General features: G+C 41.3%; 1 protein-coding gene across 1 annotated transcript; it reads right to left on the bottom strand.

Moving 5' to 3' along the window:
- Positions 1-7,080: 7,080 nt before the first annotated feature.
- LOC131330175 (probable serine/threonine-protein kinase At1g54610) lies at positions 7,081-14,784 on the bottom strand. The gene is made up of 7 exons (XM_058363671.1): positions 14,193-14,784; positions 12,720-13,004; positions 11,433-11,750; positions 8,425-8,646; positions 8,220-8,314; positions 7,750-7,852; positions 7,081-7,568 (listed from the first exon to the last, which is right to left on the bottom strand). The coding sequence occupies exons 1-7, from the start codon at positions 14,610-14,612 to the stop codon at positions 7,227-7,229; spliced, it is 1,785 nt and encodes a 594-aa protein (XP_058219654.1). The 5' UTR covers positions 14,613-14,784; the 3' UTR covers positions 7,081-7,226.
- Positions 14,785-15,648: the final 864 nt, after the last annotated feature.

The following is a 15,648-nucleotide window of genomic DNA, read 5'->3' on the forward strand; positions in this document are numbered from 1 at the left end:
ACCCGGTAGTAATAAGTTCCCCATTCAGTGATAGATGTGGTTTTTTACTGATCCTCTGGGGCCATGAAGATTTGGTTGTATCCCGAAAAACCATCCATGAAAGAAAGCAAAGCATGCCCAGCAGTGTTGTCAACCAATACATCAATGTGCGGTAGCGGGAAGTCATCTTTTGGACTCGCTTTGTTTAGGTCCCTGAAATCAATGTAGACCCTAATTCTACCATCCTTTTTAGGGCCGGGAACGATGTTTGCGACCCATTGAGGGTATTCAGTTACTATTAGAAATCCTGCATTGATCTGTTTAGTGACTTCTTCTTTTATCTTAAGCACTCAATCAGGTCTCATACGCCTCAATTTTTGCTTTATAGGTTTTGCATCGAGGTGAAGGGGGATTCGGTGTTCCACGATTTCGGGATCGATTCCGGGCATATTAGCATGCGACCACGCGAAAACATCCTTGAATTCTTTTAGCAAACTTATGAGAGCTTGACGCTCTTCTGCAGACAACGAGAAACCGATCTGAATCATCCGGGGATTCCCTTCATCTCTCAATTTTATTAAAATAACTTCTTCCTTTACAGGCTGAACATGTCTCTCATCTTCCCTTTCGACTAGGGATCGGATTTCTTTAGGGATGTCCCCATCGAAATCGATTTCTTCATCATCAGGGTCGACACAATTTATTTCAAAATCAAGGAAGTAAGCGAAATCAGGTTCATTTATTTCATCATCAGTAAAGGCCTCGGGGGCACCATACATGCGGGTAGACTCAAATTCAAAGTACAAATTATGAGGAATTGGGCCAGCAGGCACCAACTCGAACTCAACAGACTCAAAAGACTTAGAGGACTCGGATGACTTGGACTCGAACTCAGAATCAGACCCATGACATGTTGCACTCGGTAAGAAAGTCCAATTCTTGTAATCTCCAGCGGTGTCCATGATGAGCGAAGTTGGGTCTTCGAGGACCTCATGTCCCAGTACCAGCACTTCAGCTTCCATAACTGTATCCATTGGTTCGTCCTCTTTGAACAGGATCGCTAGACTCCCCATGTTAAAGACCTCAACCCAATTGGTTGGCTTCCCCGATTCTTTTGCAGCCTCAAATTCTTCCTCACTCTCTGGCCAGACATCATTGGCAAATATCTCAAAGTATTGGTTTCCTTATTCCAAAATGATTCTAGCTGCCCTTGGTAGACTTGCTTTGTTTTCTCTTTAACAAAATAATCTTCTAATTTGTCTCCCTTTTTCACCTTAACGTCGCCTGAAGGTAGGTAGCCAAGACCGGTTGTGCGTATCAGAGTTCCTCTGCCTTCAAACTTTGCAGGTCCTTGTAAGTTCTTTCCTAGTCCTAGACCAGGCATGTAGGACATCTTCTTCATTATCTTTATGGCGACATTACTACTGACAAAGTCATTATCGATCCTGACCGATAAGACAGAATTGGAAGTATCCAGCGAGAAGCCTCCCAGAGCAATGTCTTCCTCACCATGCTGAATTTCCAAGAGTGGGGCACGAATTCCAGAGTCTCTGTGAATGGTAAGCATACCTGTCTTAAGTCCCAAACAAATTTTCTGTTGGAGAGATGCTTACTACATGAAATTCCACCTCAGTTTGGTAGGATCCGAAGGTCATAGGAAGCATTAGGGTCCCGACTACATCTCGACGGGTGTTGTCATACGCTCGGACTTTGACTTCTAACGGAGAGAAGCCCTTATTTTTGTACCCCAAGTAGTAAGCAACACGGAGCGGGCAAACATTGATTGCTAACCTATTGTCAATTAGGATTACCATGACCCATTTATCACGGCATTTCAGGGTGACATGGAGTGGTCTGTTATGATTAGTTCCTTCAGTGGGCAGGTCTCGATCGGTGAAGGTTATGGCATGCTTGATGGGTATGGTTTTGATAAGTGCCACAAGCTCATTAGGGGTTATAGTGGAAGAAACTTTTAGATGGGAAAGGGCTTGAATGAGTCCTTCACGATGGCGAGTGGAGTGAACAAGTACATCCCAAACAGACATTTTAGCCTGAGTCTGCTCGAGTTGTTGCTTGATCATTCCTTCGGGGTTTTTCTCAGGATGAGAAGGCATTTTGGCTGGTGGAGCAAAAGGTTGGAAAGTGTTTTTGGTCGGGATAATAAAAGGGTTAGAGGGCTCTTTAGCTGGTGGAGCTGCGGGGTTAGAGGATTCTCCGATTTGGTGGTTAGGAGGTTGATAGATACGGCCACTCCTAGTCAGATGATTAATCTGGCGGTACTTTGATTCCTCACTTCATAAGTCAATGGGTGCCTTGCGCTTGGTTCCAATGGTGGTATCCTGGAGGTTGGATGCTAGATCGGCGATAACCAGATCTTCCCAAAGATCCTCTGGCTTCCATTGCCCAGCTTCTATTACTACTTTGTTAACAGTCCATTCCTCATTCCCTACTTTTATGTTGACAACTTCGGAGTTGGCCCATGGACTTGCTTTGGTCCCCAGTTCGTCTTCCCACAAGTTCGTCATGGCGACATCAACGTCCTCCGGGAAGGTGACTGATGGTTCTGATTCAACTTCTTCCACAATGTAATCCATGGGGTTAAACTCACTATTGGCTATCTCTTCCTCAGGCTATAGGAATCCTGGATTCGGATGCCATGGGGTATGGCCGACATTGCTGTCAAAATCATTGTTAGAAGTCCGGACGAAGTGGAGCAAGTTCTGGCCAACTGCAGGCTGCCATCTAGGGTTGGTATTCTTCAGCAAACATTGCAAGTAGAAAGAACATATCCAACGGGTCATCTCTGGCTAAAAGCTGATACTCATCTGGGTTGGGTCCCATTCCCCTACAGGAACTTCTTGAGGGATATAATAGTTCTCGTTCTGGCTTTTGAACATCATGTATAGAGAAAGTCCATCGAGAGGGTCAGCATGAACATTCTACCAATCAACTTCCCATCCAAGCTCGAATGGCGGTTCAGCATCCCTCTGAAAGTTGGCTGTTTCAAATTCTTCCCAATCAGAAACGAGGTCTCCCCACGTATTTTCTCATTCCCACAGAAGCAAAAAGCAGTTTCCTTGGGAATTTCCACAATCGGTTTAGGTTCGATATCAGGAGTAATGAAGAAGGTTGGGTTAAAATCTTGGGTGGCTTGGTCTGGGGTTGGGGCGATTTGGTTGATATGAAAAGGGTGTTATGTTATGGTATAGGGTTTGAGATGGTGTTTGGTTTATCTAGAGGAGGGGTGTCAATAACCTTATTGTCGATGGATCTCATGACGAAGGCGAATGCAGTTGTCGAAAGTATGGCCAGGCATCTGATGGAATTCACAGTAAACGCTTTGGTTTATGTTTGGTGGAATAGTTTGTGGTGGTTGGAAAGGTTTCAACACCCCAATTTCTGTGAGTTTCTTAAGTAATGTAGATCTGGGGGTGCTGAATTGGGTGAAGGCTCGGTTTTGAGATTTTGATTTTTCGGAGATCTGGTTAACTTCGGCGGGTTTGGCAGATGAGGTTCCGGCCTGATTGGTATTCCCAAAAAGAACGTTGCTGTTATCAGAGTATGCTATTTTGGACTTTGATCCCGTTACCTTTTTCTCCAAGGTACCATCCCGTAAGGCTTCCTCTACAGCCAACCCAGAGTCATAGAAAGTTTCAAAATTTGGGGCGGCTTGGGAAAGAACCATGTATGGGACAAAGGAGCTTGGCAAGTTCTTTGTTATGATTCGTATATGTTCCTTAAGATCCAGCTTGTTTTGCATTTGAACGGCCTTGGCTCTCCAACGTTTTACAAAATCAGCGAAGCTTTCTTTCTTACCCATCTTAGTACTTTCTAGTTCCTTTGTGGTCATTTTCAGATCGACATTGAAGTCATATTGGGCTACAAAGGTTGTCCCAATATCTTCCCAAGTCCTTTTCTTGGATGGTTCAAGAGTAAGGAACCATTGCAAGGCGGGACGGGACAGAAATTCATGGAATAGTTGCGTTATAGCTTCCTTTTCGATTCCTCGCATGGTGAGAGAGCCAACATATACCTAAAGGTGCGCCTTTGGATCACCAGTGCCGTCAAATGATCGCAACTCAGCTTGGGAATGGGGGGCTACTGATGAGGGGATTTTTGTACAGTCGCTGCTGAGCGTTAACTATTTGACACCTATCCTGGGAACCGCCAATCGGCTTATAAGTGGCCGACCGAGTTGTCTTTGGTGGGGCAACCGCCCCATGATCACAAGTGTTGAAAAATACTCTTAGGCAATCCCGGAGTCGAGATCGTGTGTCACCCATGATCCTAGGTGCACATTGCTCCCGAATTACATGGTCCATCACTGGAGGTAACTGCTGATAACCTCCACCATGATCACGAGGCCAGCTAGAAGTTATGCAAGGTAGTATATAAACGGCAGACGGTGAGCAAATATAAGGTACGCACTCTGTTTTCCCCTTGAATTACAGAGCAAATAATCTTTCTCAATCAGATACTAACTTAACCATCGGAGGGTCCACGACTGGAAACACCTCCGGTCATCGGACTTCTTGCAGGAACTGCTACAAAGACGAAGCTCGGATTGACCGTCCAGATTTTGGCATCAACATTGTTATATATGAACTTTTTTTTAAACTTTGGTTCATATATATATATACTATTTCTTGTTCCTTTCATCAAGATATATAATTAATTTAAAAAATGATGACAAAAAAAACAAATTATAAAGCACTATAACTGGATTGCATTATGATTTCAATTTTTTGATGTTATTCAAGTTAAAAGAATAATATAACCTTCTTTTTCTTTTTTATGAATTAAAAACTAAGTGGGCAACCAAGGGGTTGTTTGATATCCCATATTCAGCACTTAAAATTGAAACAATTAAATAATAAGTGATTAAGTAAGTTTGATAATCACATTTTACATTTCTTAACAGATTAAGTGCCACTTAAAATTTGAGCTACTTAATTTTGGCTGAATTCTTATATGCTTGCATTCAACCACCACTACCACCATTGTCATCACTCAACCACCACTACACCACCACCACCACTACCACAACCGCCACCACTCCCACTAGCACTCCACCACCACAACTGCCACCACTCTACCACCGCCACCACCATCATTACTCCACTACCACGCTACCACCGTCGCCGCCGCCGCCACCACCGCCACTACTCCACTACCACCACCACGACACTACCACTACCACAATCATTACCACCACCACTAGTACACTTGATTCCACCCCCACCACCATCACTTCACCACCACCACCAAGCTACCACCACCACAACCATTACCACCCACCACTAGTCCAATCCATTCCACCACCACCACCACTACACCACCATTACCACACCACCCCTACCACTACTACCACGCCGCCGCCGCCGCCACAACACCACCATTGAACCACAACCACCATAATTGCCACCACTCCACCACTACCACCATCACTACACTACCACGTAACCACCACCACAACCATCACTATTCCACTACCACCACTACCACGCTACCACTACCACAACCATTACTACCATCACTCCACCAACACCATCGCCACCACCACCGCTCCACCACCATCACTCCACCACCACCACCACCACAACGCTACCACTACCACAATCATTACCACCGCCGCTACTCCACTCCACTCCACTCCACCCCTACCACCATCACTTCACCACCACCACAACCATTACCACCCACCATTAGTACACTCCACCACCACCATCACTCTGCCACCACCACCACTACCACACTACCACGCCGTCGCCACTACCACTACTACACCACCATCATTCCACCGTCACTATCACACCACCATCTCTCCACCACCACCATCCCACCGCCACCTTCACCACTACCATTCCATCACCACCACCACCACCACAATCACCAAAATTAAAGAGAATTAGAACTAAAATTAATTCATTAATTTTAATTTAATGCTTAATATGTTTATCAAACAGCACTTCGGCTTAAAAAATTCAGCATTCAGCTTTCAGTACTTAACTTTTCAGCTTTCAGTTTCAGTTTTCAGTTTAAATAGCCCCAAGTGTGAGATCGGACTTGAGCAACCCAAATGTCAGGACTGACACTGATGAGAGGCAGCATAGATGTAGCCGAGGAGATCAGTGTTGGCGAGTGCAGTGTCGACTGGTCCTTCGTGTAGGGTTCGAGGAGTTTCTGGATGTCTTTACGAAGTTGGAGTCCGAGTCGGAATGGTATAGCCGGGTGCGAGTCTTTTGCTTTGTGCCGGTGGGGTTTTTTTTTTTGTTCTCTTTTTTAGGAACGGAGGAGTATATTCTTTCTTTATGTTCCTCCCACTTTTAATTTATTTTATCTCCATTTCAATACAAATACTAAAAAGTCTTAGTTTTTCCCAGTCAATATGGTTACCGACTCCAATAAATCCTTTTAATGTTTATGGTGGAATGTTGTACTGATATCATTTGGCTTTAATTTGGGAGCATAGCTCCGTAGCAAAAACAGGTATGGGATGCCACTGTTTCAGTGGTATTCTGAAGACACCCACTTTGTGCATATTGCCAAAAGTAAGGTCTATCTTCAATCCTCCTCCGCCCATACCCAATAATTAGGGACTACATGGGCGTTGTGGTGGTGGTGGAATGTTACATACTCCCCCCACGTTAAGACAAATGTCGTCCTTGAAATTTGATCCACATCATTCTCAACTTTGCTGCACACTTTTAATAAAATCCCTCAAATCATACAACACCAATTACAGACTCTCAATAAACATCTCATTCAACGAAGATTCAATCTGATCACACAAGGGAATATCAGGACATCCGCACTCTTAAAGATTCACCAAACCGAGCCATGCATCAACTCATACCATGTAATGTATTGGGCGCCATGGGCCCTGGGCACCTCTCATATTGCTTCTCTTTGGGAGATATATGTCCCAAATGGAAGACATCCCTTTAACAAACAAGATAGTACGTGACAAACAGTAGGTAAATGTAGGTTGCAAAATTTCGTTATAGCCCTTGTCATTGTGAAATGACTAAAGAGGGTCACAGTTAGGACACCAGGCTTAAATTTAGGTTGGATATATATGACAATTTAAATCAATCTCAATAGCGTAATAAAGAATAGTCATCAATTGCTTGTTATGAAACTAAAATCTCATATTGTTGTATGTTGTCCACTCCACAATGCTTTTTGGCCTAAGCATGCTTAATCACCAAATTCAAAGAACAGAAGGGTAAAACGAGAGAGTCTCATCAATAATCATCAACGGCCTGAAGTCTTAGGTATTTTCTCTGATCCAACTTTCGGAATTCTCTACTGGACACAGATCTCGTGACTCGACTCAATTTGTACTTGTTGTCATTGTCACCTTTGTGCAAAATAGTTCTTGCTTTGGCATTTGGTAGTGGAGGCAAGTTCTTAATCTTGTTGGCAGGATTGGGATGCGCTTCAAAACTTGTGTTTTTGCAAGACGACAAATCTGGAGAAAATAAAGTAGTTGGACTCACTTTAGGTTGTGCATGCTTCTTGCTAGATGAGGTAGTAGTTGCACTAACACCAAGATACAGGTTCAACTCTGAGCTTTTCTTTGGCTCCTGAAATTTACAATGTGAAGTATATGTTATAGGAAAAGGATTATGATAGTGATTATACTTAACCAAAGAAATACGATTACACATTTCAGTGTTATTATTTAGTTTGCACAAGTTTAAGGTACGAAGTTTGAATATTGTCTTAAATTTGATAACATTTGTCATAGTACTGGGACATGCATACGTCTTTAGAAAAGCCAAAATCTCCTTGTGGTTCATCCATGGCTACAATATCCTTCTTCTGGCATTCTTTCTGCTTTCGTGATTGGTGCCTCATTTTCCAGTGCCTTCAACAGAGAAAAGTAACTTTTATTTCTTCTCAACATACGCCCAAAATACAAAAATTCAATTCAATTTATTTTGCTCTTTTTAAGAGGATAAAAGAAAAAAAAGGTAACAGTTCAATGGAACTGAAAAGTTTTTTTGGCACTCAGTTTGTTAAACAAAGATTGGGTTTGACTTTATTTCATATGAGCAGTGAATTTGTGGAATTGAAGTGAAAGGGACAAGGTCCCTCAAGGGTAGCCATTTTCTAGTGAATGAGGTGGAGATATGATCAATCCCCTATGTAACTACTATTTAAATGTGGTTAATTTTTTGGGCATTCTAGTCACACATAGAAAACCAGGAAACTCTAGACAAGTAAAAACTTACATTCTTCTTTCATTTGTTTGAAATGGCTGATCTTCCTCTTTGTAGACTACCGGTAAACCAGAATTGTCACATGCCAATGGGCTTGTGAAGAAAAACTGCAATTAAAAAATGCATTTTCAACTACAAACATAGCGCTATGATGTAAGGAATGACTATGCTTTCCAAACACCGTTTTTCAACACATATTAAGGACCTCAGTACTTACTTCACTTTGGAGAGCAGAGGCTGCAGAGCCACGAATCACAGGATCTAGATCGAGAAGAATGTACAAAAGGGCTGAAGAAGATGGTGGGAACTCTCTGAATACTTCTTGCAGACTAGGTTTGTATACCAGGGGTGGTCTGATGGCGGGAGACACCTTCAATTTTTTCCAGTAGTCATCTGAGGGTGTGCCGCATAGCTTGAAAATCCTATGAAGTTGCTCAACCTTTATTCACAAAAATACATACATGTATCAATAGCGACCTGTGTTAAGGTAAAAGAATTCAATATCACAACTGCAAGATCAGCAAATGCTTCCAGCCATAACGTTCCATCGATATCACAAAGCAATAAGTTTCTATTTAGTTTCAATCCTTAACGAATCCAACCATTTTGCATTTGGATCAGGAATTTGAGAGGGTATCTGAAGGAGGTGAAAATTGACAGGGAAACCACCAGTAATTTTAGCTTCACGGTTTCATTACCCTCTTCTATTACCTTTCCCCTTCTCTCCGTTCATCTATAATCTAGCAAACAATCTAATGCTGTATTTGAATCTTAGATTTGCCGTACCAAAGAGAAAATGAAAGGAAGGGAATTACATAAACTTTAATTGTTACATTTATAGGTAACTGAAAAAGAAAAAGTTTGTTATTACAAACAAATATTCTTTTGACCAAATTTTGTCCCACCGCATCCCAATACTTTTTGAAAAAGGGCGAGTTGTATCCATCAGGTTGTTTTTTCCCCATTGATTAACATGAGAGCAACCTTGATTTCAAACCGAGATACATCCCTAAATGCCATAGGAGCCATGGTTTGTATTGCTTGCATCAACTGATTCTAGACTGATCTATGAATCAAGTTACCTATTTTCTTTGAAAGGGGTTTCATCCTTAAAGAATGGGATACCAAAGCACTCTCTTTGATACCCAAGGTAAGTGCCCCTTCTACTTTTAGGGACTTGTTACACAAAATGTTTACAATTGGGAATCCAGAGTACGAATTCTATAACATTTACATATGAACAGAATTACAACATAATGAAATTACAAAGACTGAAATGCAAACCGAAATACATAATGGATTCGTGAACTGAAACCCGTGTTTCACATGGTGTCCTTAAAACAGATTCACCGCCTACCAGAGGGTGTTGAGGTTACTCGGCGTCTGTCTCCCAGGATTGATCCGGCTCGGACCACAAACGTCGGAACACCACCGAAGAACGTCTTGGCGAACTAACTCAGCGTCTGTGTCTCTCTCACAATGTATCAGAATGCTAGTAGACTTTTTATGTGAATTGTATTGAACTATGCTGTGAAATGCTCCTTATATAGGCAGAACTTGACCCTTGTAATGCTGCCTGGCCTTAATTCGTGGAGTAAATGGCAGAATGAATGGGAAAAAAAACCCCCACAATGAATAGAGGAATAACCCCCACAATGAATAGATGTAACCCCCACCATGAATATAGGGAAGTAATGGACCCCCAATCCATTCAATTTTCCAACACTATAGTGTTGTAGATAAACTTGAATTGTGTGGGGTGTTGTGCGCTGGTGTTAGAGGAACAAAGAGGTGGATAACCTCAGGTCCCACCAAGATGATTCGAACCATCCATTATTTTTAAAACATTTTTTTATGGAGCCCAGTAAAAAATCAGCTCAACCCAATATCGATAAAGATTTTTTCTAAATTTGTGGGGGCGAAATGACTTTGAAGTTCTAAAGCAAAAGATTCTGAAAAGGATAAATGGATGGTCAGGTAAGCTTTTATCCCATGGCGTACGCAAAACTTATTCAGGCAGTTAGGCACAAGTACCCAGTCCAGAATGCAGTTAGGCACCAGAATGAAAAAGATTCTGTTCTGCAGCTTTGCTTGAAATGCAATTAAGCACCAGTACCCAGTCCACAAATATTGGCAGTAAGGTGATTTTGGGAGGGAAACACTTGCATAGTTGACTTTTATGTTATGGCTAGCTGTTCAACGAAGGTTGAGCACTGCTGATAGACTAAGAAGCTGGGGAATGACGGTTGATGCGAGCCATGAGACTGTCAGTTGTCTAGAAATGGAAGAGAAACACACCTTCATGTTTTCTTTTTATGCCCCTATCGATGCAGATTGTATTAGTCCTAGTCCCCTTTTATCCCATCACATGTTGCATCACTTATTGTACTTTGATTGGTTTTGGTGAGTTAGAACATGGCTTCATGTGTGGCGGCTGTGTGCCTTGCAAGATGGAGGATATAATTAATTGGTTCACGCAGAATGTGGAAAGGCAAAGGGGTTCAAGAGTTTTAGCATGAAGTGTTCCTTCGCTGCTACTGTTTATGCCATTTGGGTGGATTATGGAACAAACTAGAGTGTTTTTAGTGTTTTTTAATTAAGGATTATTTTAACATCCGCCCAAAAGATTATTCTACAGTGGAGGATCAAATGACTCTTAAAATTATAGTAAATGGATGTAGAGAGTTTCTTAGGTTTATGATGAAGGTGAAGCTAGCCATCCCAAAAGAATCTCTCTATGTGTAAGATGGAGAATTTCTGAAAGGATCATGACTCCATTATCTGGCTGGCTCCGTGAGATTTCATGAGGGATCTAACCTAAAACTAATAGTCACTAGATGGATTATCCTCTAGATCATATTGACTTAGCTATGGTGGCTTACATGAGGGATGTGAGAATCTCACGTGCACCCAAGCGCATGTGGAAGTATGGATGGAGGAGGTGAGAGAATTAACTCGGGCGGACAATCAATCATGTGAGGTGAGCCCACTTAAACCCAAAAAAAAAAAAAAACAATGTGCTATTTCTTGGAGGGATCCAACCTAAAATCAATTGGCGGAGGATTATATTGACTTCGCTGGGGTGGATTAGATAAGCCCATCTTTGTGCCAAAATGCATGATTAGATCATAGCAACAAATTGTGGACATCACGGAATAACTCCATTCCAAAACTTTCAACTTAAAAAAAAAAAATTGATGATTGAAGAGAGCAGCATTTGATTACCTCAGTCCTGCCAGGCATAATAGGCCTCCCAGTAAACATCTCAGCCATGACACATCCAGCACTCCAAAGATCAATCCCAACTCCATAATCCGTAGCCCCTAACAATAGCTCTGGTGCTCTGTACCAAAGCGTCACCACACGGCTCGTGAGGTGGCGCTTTCTGTTTGGATCAAAGTAATTCGCAAGCCCAAAATCTGCAATCTTTAGCATCCCATTTTTGTCTATTAACAGATTGGATCCCTTGATGTCTCGGTGTAAAATTCCCCTATCGTGGCAGTGTTGCAGTCCCGAAAGCAATTGTTGGATATAGCACTTGATCTGCGTCAGTGTTTCTTTATTATTAGTAACTGGGAAGTCTGTTTCGTCTACTCTTCAATCACAACATGTCCAGAAATACTATATGCACAGGAAAGATTGATAGAGCTGAGCATTTGGGGCACATTACCGTGCTCCCCTTCGATAGGGCTTAACTCGAGCTATGCCAATCTGAATGTTCATATTTCAAGGCTCGACCAGTTAATTATTTTTGCAAGAAGTAAAACTTATCAGACATTAGAAGTAGCGGCTGAATTAGATGAGATATGACAAAACAAATTAGTGGACGGTCATTCTCAATAACATATATAGTCTACTTTTTTCAAAACAAATGTGATTTGATCATGTATCTTCCTGACATCTTATCTACTTGATCTAGTAAGGAATAATTCACTCATTAAATTTGAATGGTTGGATCATGTATGTGGCCGGCTGGGCACCTATCAGAGGAAGCAACGCGGTGCTGTTCCTATGGGATACAACACCACGGTCCCCAGTCCGTCTCGTGAGGTGGGGAGAATTTTGTGTGGTGAAGCAGGGTGAAAAGAGTGTAACATTCCAATACAATGTCGCTTCAATGCGAAAAGGTATATTGATTTATCTAAAGCCACATTCTTGCCACTGAATACGTTTGAGGTTAAGCTTTTACTTTACGTCATATTATGAGAGTCATTTTCTTCATTTTACTAGGCTAGCAGGCAATCGCTAATGATAGCAAAAGTTCACATCCCAAACCCGACCAGTAATTGCCATTCCAATCTTGGAAGATTTTGAGCTATAAAATCCACTTTCTGTGCACTTCGTTTGTCCAAATCTTGTATCGTTAGCGTTTTTGAATTCATTGTGAGTGTGTTCATTTTTTACATAGGATTTGGTTTAGAACTTTTGCGTAAGCCTCTCTCGTTTGCTGAATTTTTGGAAGAAAAATATTTCCTGCATAGTAGAGATAGTAAACTTGAAGAACTTTTGAACCTGTGGTTCAGTGAGCTTCTCTTCAGGCCGGGAGATAATGCTGGATAAATCAGAATACATGTAGTCAAAGACCAGATACAAACTGTAATGCATTCTTGATGTGGCTAGCCCTACAAGCTTCACAATATTTGGGTGATCGAGCTTCTGCAAAATCATGATCTCTCGTGCCATAAACTTCACACTTTTGGGCTCTGATGTATCAAATTTCACCTTCTTTAGTGCAACAATTTTTCCTGTCTCCCTATCTCGGGCTTTGTACACATTACTATAGGTTCCCTGCCCGACCTGTTCATGTGAAATTTGTAATGTTATCCATCGAATCCAGATCAAATGCTAGTTTCTTTGACTAGGAGCAATTTAAGCAAGTAATATACTCCTGTAGGTTTAAAGAACAAAATTGTTAATCTGTAATGGGACATAGGGCAACCCTGATTGCATTAAACTAGAGTTAATGTTTTCAATAGTGCAAAAACAAGACCGAATGTTCGCAGTACTATTCAAAAGATGACCGATCAGCAATAGTTCTTCATGCTAATTCCTTGAACGGAAAGAGAACCATTTGTCTCCCTCTAATCACTTTTTCTTGTTCATTTCCCACAATCGTTTGGTGAACTAGTTCAAAAAAGAATTTTGGAAAACTCACTTTTCAGAGAAGACATTTCAAATTGCCCTCAAACTGTTTTTTTTTTTTGGGTAAGTGTACCATTTTATAACCAACCACTTAGAAATCAAAAACCCTATACAAGTACCTTTACAAAGAGCAAAACCTCACAACAATGGCTACAGAGCCTTTGATTCTCAAAAGAGTTTGGAAAATGCTTCCAAGTACATACCCTAAGTCGCATGTTATCATCAATATTAATAGCAAGGACATCATTAGAGCTTCTAGGTCTTCCACCAAATACTCTGGAGTTCCTCTCAGGCCTCAGCCCAAATGAAATACAGTACACTCCTACTGCTAATTAAAGCCAACTTAAACAGCAAGCACCGAAAGCTTTTAAGCAGACCCCAATTGCACAATTTACCACCATTTCTCAAACTGTTTAGTAAAACTATTTAGTTACCCCTGAAGTAGACTCTTTGTTTGAACTTGGGTAATTTTATTCTTATGCTCAGAGAAACAAAGAATCTTGTTTTTGATGATTTGTTCCACAAACTGAAAAGATATATTCCTTACCCAAAAAAAAAAAAAAATGAATAGATATTTCGAGTTTCAAAACGTGCTTTCCGCAAAATGAAATGACGTGGGCTTGTAATTTGTAAAGTCTTCATCACCAGAACAAATAAATCAAGGAGACTACTCCAAATAGACAAAACACAAATTAAATTCCTTGTATAGACTAGGGTTGCCATGTTTATGCTCCAATAATAGACTATAGCTACTGTTAGTTAGCCACAACCCACAAAATTAACCTGTGGTCGGTAGTTATATGAACTGTGAATTTCGGTAGCGCGCCTTAGAAAAATGCTAACCTTATAAAGCTTGTCATAGGAATCTGCACTTCTAGCAACAATTCCGGCTAAAACATCTCTAGGGATATTATCTGTCAACCACTTTGGCCACCCATCCACCAGCTGTTCCTCGCCAACCACATTCAAAGATCTCATCCTCTCAGAAATATTTTGACCACTGCCACAACCACCACTGTCACCGCCAACAACCACCTTATCTGTCTTCCCATCTTTAGTGGTCAAATTGTCATCTTGAATAGCAGTGCAGCTATTCCTCGGCTCAGGCCGGGGAATGTTGCCCAAGTCATTGCCCAAATATCTCGGACCAGTGGATCTCCGTGCTTCTCCATGGTTAGCTTTGACATACTCGTTTTCCATCTTCAACTTGTGTAAACCGCACAGTGGTGAATTCTGTAATGACTTGCCCTGGGCACACCCCATGCCTATTTGGTTGCATTACCAGCTTGTACTGATGCTCTTGGTTTTGACAAACGTGTCATTGAGGAAGAAGAAGAAGATGTCATGAGCAAAAAACAACAAAAGAGAAGCGGAGAGGGAGGAGAAGATGACATGTGGCGAAGAAAGTTAATGAAATGCAGGCTGAGAGTGAGCTAGGAGATCAGAGGAAAGTGAAGGGGGAAGGAAGAAGATGGCATGGTGGCCGTCCTTGGCCGGCCATTTATGTAACGGAAATATTCATCTTAAGCCCCTGCGGTATGACTCGTGCAGTTTTGCCCTCTCATATTTGATTATTAATAGCACACACTTTTTATCAATACGAAAATCACGATACTCCCTCCGTCCTAATTTATTTGTCCAATTTTAAGAATTTTAACTTTTTAAAGAGATAATGATTAGTGCAAAGAAAAAAAGTTAGCAAGAATACCCTAACCTTTTTGACATTAAATATGAATGCACATTCTCCAATGCATGATTTCCCAGAAGAGTGAGGGCATTAAGTAAAAAATTTTAATTTAAAATTGGACAAACATTTTGGAACATGTAAAAGTCAAAAAGTAGATAAACAAATTGAGACAAATGGAGTAGTTCTTTGTACTAGATTTTAAAGAGTTTTTTTTTTCTTTTGAAAGGAAAAAGAAAATTTATTAATCAACAAATGTAATTATAAGAGGGGGGAAAATGGGCATGTGTGGGACTAGTATTCGAATCAGCAATGTTGGCACCATGATTAGCAAGATGCCACCCAAAAAGCTTATACAACAAAGAACTACAACCAAGCTTGTTAATAGTATGCTATAGAAACATATCCACCAAGGCCTACGTGGCTGGCCATGCCCAAGGAGTTTTGAAAAAAGAATCACTCATTACTTTTCTTTTCTTTTTGTATTCGTTAAACCTAATCTACTCCATCCTATGGGACTTGTTGAGGGAAATGGGTGTTTACGGGAATCGAACCCCGCCCATGTGCATGGAAGTATAAGGGAGACACAAACTGCACTCTACTCCACTTGCAATT

Source organism: Rhododendron vialii, chromosome 6a, assembly GCF_030253575.1.
Source record: "Rhododendron vialii isolate Sample 1 chromosome 6a, ASM3025357v1".
Classification (NCBI taxonomy): Eukaryota; Viridiplantae; Streptophyta; class Magnoliopsida; order Ericales; family Ericaceae; genus Rhododendron; species Rhododendron vialii.

Bases quoted from the DNA above. Each gene is read 5' to 3' on its own strand.
- LOC131330175 (XM_058363671.1), bottom strand. From the start codon at position 14,612: ATGGGGTGTGCCCAGGGCAAGTCATTACAGAATTCACCACTGTGCGGT. The intron at 13,005-14,192 runs GTTAGCATTTTT...TCACATGAACAG, and splicing joins CCTATGACAAGCTTTATAAG to GTCGGGCAGGGAACCTATAG. The intron at 7,853-8,219 runs GTAAGTTTTTAC...TCTCTGTTGAAG, and splicing joins CAAACAAATGAAAGAAGAAT to GCACTGGAAAATGAGGCACC.